At 38.4% G+C, this 2,742-nt stretch overlaps 1 protein-coding gene across 1 annotated transcript in view; it reads right to left on the bottom strand.

Moving 5' to 3' along the window:
• Positions 1-1,038: 1,038 nt before the first annotated feature.
• The window catches only part of TTC5 (tetratricopeptide repeat domain 5), a 16,556-nt gene continuing 14,852 nt past the window's right edge, over positions 1,039-2,742 (bottom strand). Inside the window, exon 10 of the mRNA XM_008593030.1 lies at positions 1,039-1,647. Coding sequence (XP_008591252.1) covers positions 1,528-1,647 — 120 coding nt within the window. The 3' untranslated portion in view covers positions 1,039-1,527. The remainder of the gene's footprint in view (positions 1,648-2,742) is intronic.

The raw sequence follows: 2,742 nt of genomic DNA, 5'->3' as shown, positions 1-2,742 counted from the left end.
AGAGCAAAAGAGAAAGAGTTATTGGGTCTCATTTCTATACTGCTTCTAACACTCACACACATCACCACCCCCTCCCCAGCTGCTTTCAGCCATTGCTCAAGATATTTTTACACTCCCACAACCTCCTAATTACTCTTGTATGACTGTAGGCCTCAAAATTTACACCCAAATCTGAATTCAGGACTCTGCGTGTGGTCTGACTGATAAACACTGTATTAAACGCTCTCTGGCTACCACAGGTTTCTTGGTGCAATTCAAGAAGAGTGTTTTTGCAACTATATTATAGTGGTTACTCATACTGACTTTATCTTATCTACTAAAGTTCCTAATAATTTTCATATATGATATTGAAGATACAACTCAGAAAGTTAGCCTTTTTGGACCAAAAGAATGGACTTCAAAATTTTATATTAGAATCAGCTTTTATAACTTCTTAGAGAGATGCTTTTCTGACATCCATTCCCTGAGGAGTCCCTTGCATTTCATATTCTTCATAAATTTAATGAGTCATCAAGATATTCAAGTCTCTGATCAAGAGTTGAACAGGACTGGACCAAGGACAAAGACCTGAGACATATCACTAGGAGGCTTCCAAATTCATCAGTATTTGTTAATGTATTATAGCAATCCAATTGGTTATTAATCCTCACTCACATTTCCCCATTTTTCCAAAAGGATATTAAGAGAAACTGTTATAAAATGTTCACTAGAATCTGAAGAGAAAAAGAATAGTGAGCTCTCTCTTGTTTTTCAGCAGAGTAACACTATCAGAATAGTACTGATCTATCATCTCGGAGCATGGTGAGGTCCACCCCTAGAAGTGACTGAATGGGAAAATGGAAGAAAGCTGGTCTCCAGCAATTCTGTGGAGCTCCCATTCCTACCCTAGACTGTCCATTGCCAGAATTCTTTCAACTGGGAGACAAATGAACTATTTTGTACAAAGGGGGAAAAAAGGGGTATTACTTCAATAGATTAAAGTGATCCTAAAACCAAGAATCCAAGCCTGGAGATAATGAAGCAGACCAAACTCCAGAGTTTTTTGGGTTTTTTTCCAAACAAATTTAATTCTGCTCTAGCTCCAAAGAAGGTGAAGGGTCTGAATTCCAAAAAGTAAAAATTGCTCAAAAACCAAGCCATTAAAAAATTAAGCCCCCTCCCTTAGCAATAAATAACTGAACTGATATATACACATGAGGCTCAGGAAGGAGGCAAGAACAGGAAACCTGGGGTCTCTGTCCCATGACAAGATCCCAAAACTTATACCAATCCCATGCTCTTTGTTTAAAACATACAAAGCAGTGAAAGAGGCCAGGAGAGTGTATAGCCCTGCAGTGAGGTGGAACATGATGACAGGAGAGAGAGAGAGACACAAAGTGTCTTATAGGGTGAGGAAGTGAAAGTCTTCATTAAAAACATCCCCCCATCCCGGTTGAGTCACTGGTTGTGGCTGGTCCAGCTGCCAAGTAAGTGCCTTGAGCTTTTGGCCTCGCTCTGCTCCCTCTTTAGCACACAATTCAGGGAAGGTCATTCACACTGTGGCCGTGATGCTACTGTGGCAGCAGCCTGGCTGCTGGAGCCCTGAGGCTTCCCATTCACTACTAGCAGGAGGGGCGTCTCCACACGAACACTGGAAAAGGAATAGTCCTAGAAAAGACAGACAGACAGAGGGTCATTACAGATCCTACGATAGAAAAAACTCCAGCACAGAGATACACCACCTGCGACTTTCTCCACCTCAGTATACGCACCCCTTACCTCCACCTCAATTAGACAAAACTGAGCTAACAAAGGGGATGGAATTTTCTGAAGGTTTTCAATCTTCAGAAGGAAAAATCTGGGGCAAGTAGGGTACCAATAGTGTCACTACAAGAATAGAACAGTTCTCAAAAAAGGCAGGTTCCTGTCACTGCTGAACAAAAGAATGCCACCAGCTCTCACAGACTCTGCTTCTCACAGTGTTTCTTGACAATTAACTAGACGATTATAGCGGCCAGCCAGAGCCAGTGCAAATTCTGAGAAACTCCCAAGTGTTTGTAAAACCCCATATTAATCTGCCAAATACAAATTAAAGTTATTTCTTGCTTTTATATCAAAAGGAAAAAACAGAATGTGTAACAGAATGTAAACATTTTCCTAATAACAGAAAAAATGTCACTCACTTTACCAGTTCAAATGTATTTGAAGTTGTAAAACATGTTAAAATACCTTCATCCAAAAAATATTGTTCCACTGGGAGTGTGAAACAGACTCTTTTAAGTCAAGGTAAAGTAAATTAAAGAGTTCTCATAAATCAAGTTTTTATAAAGTCCTGACAGAAATACGGGCAAGTGATAAAAAAATAAAAAAAATTTTAAAAAAAACGGCAATTTTTAGAAGAAATATAGTCAATAAACATATGATAAAATGCTCACCCTCACCAATAACCAAAAAACCAAATTGAAACAGCCTTGTTGCAACATATTTCATGCAAAATTAGCAAATAATTTTTCAAAGGTTTCTACCCAGATGTTGAGAAGAAAACTACAGGGAAATAATTACTCGCATCCACTGCTGGTAATAGCAACTAACTGGTACAACCTTCCAAAAAATAATTTGGTAATATGTATCAAAAGCCTTAGAATTCTACATATCCTTTGGACCCAGATTCTACATTAGAAATTCATTTAAGGTAATAATCACAGATACGGGCAAGGATATAAAAATGTTTACTACAATACTTTTATAATAGGGAAAAACTGG

Source organism: Galeopterus variegatus, unplaced genomic scaffold, assembly GCF_000696425.1.
Source record: "Galeopterus variegatus unplaced genomic scaffold, G_variegatus-3.0.2 Scaffold8633, whole genome shotgun sequence".
NCBI lineage: Eukaryota > Metazoa > Chordata > Mammalia > Dermoptera > Cynocephalidae > Galeopterus > Galeopterus variegatus.
This window is presented reverse-complemented; position numbering and strand designations above follow the sequence as displayed.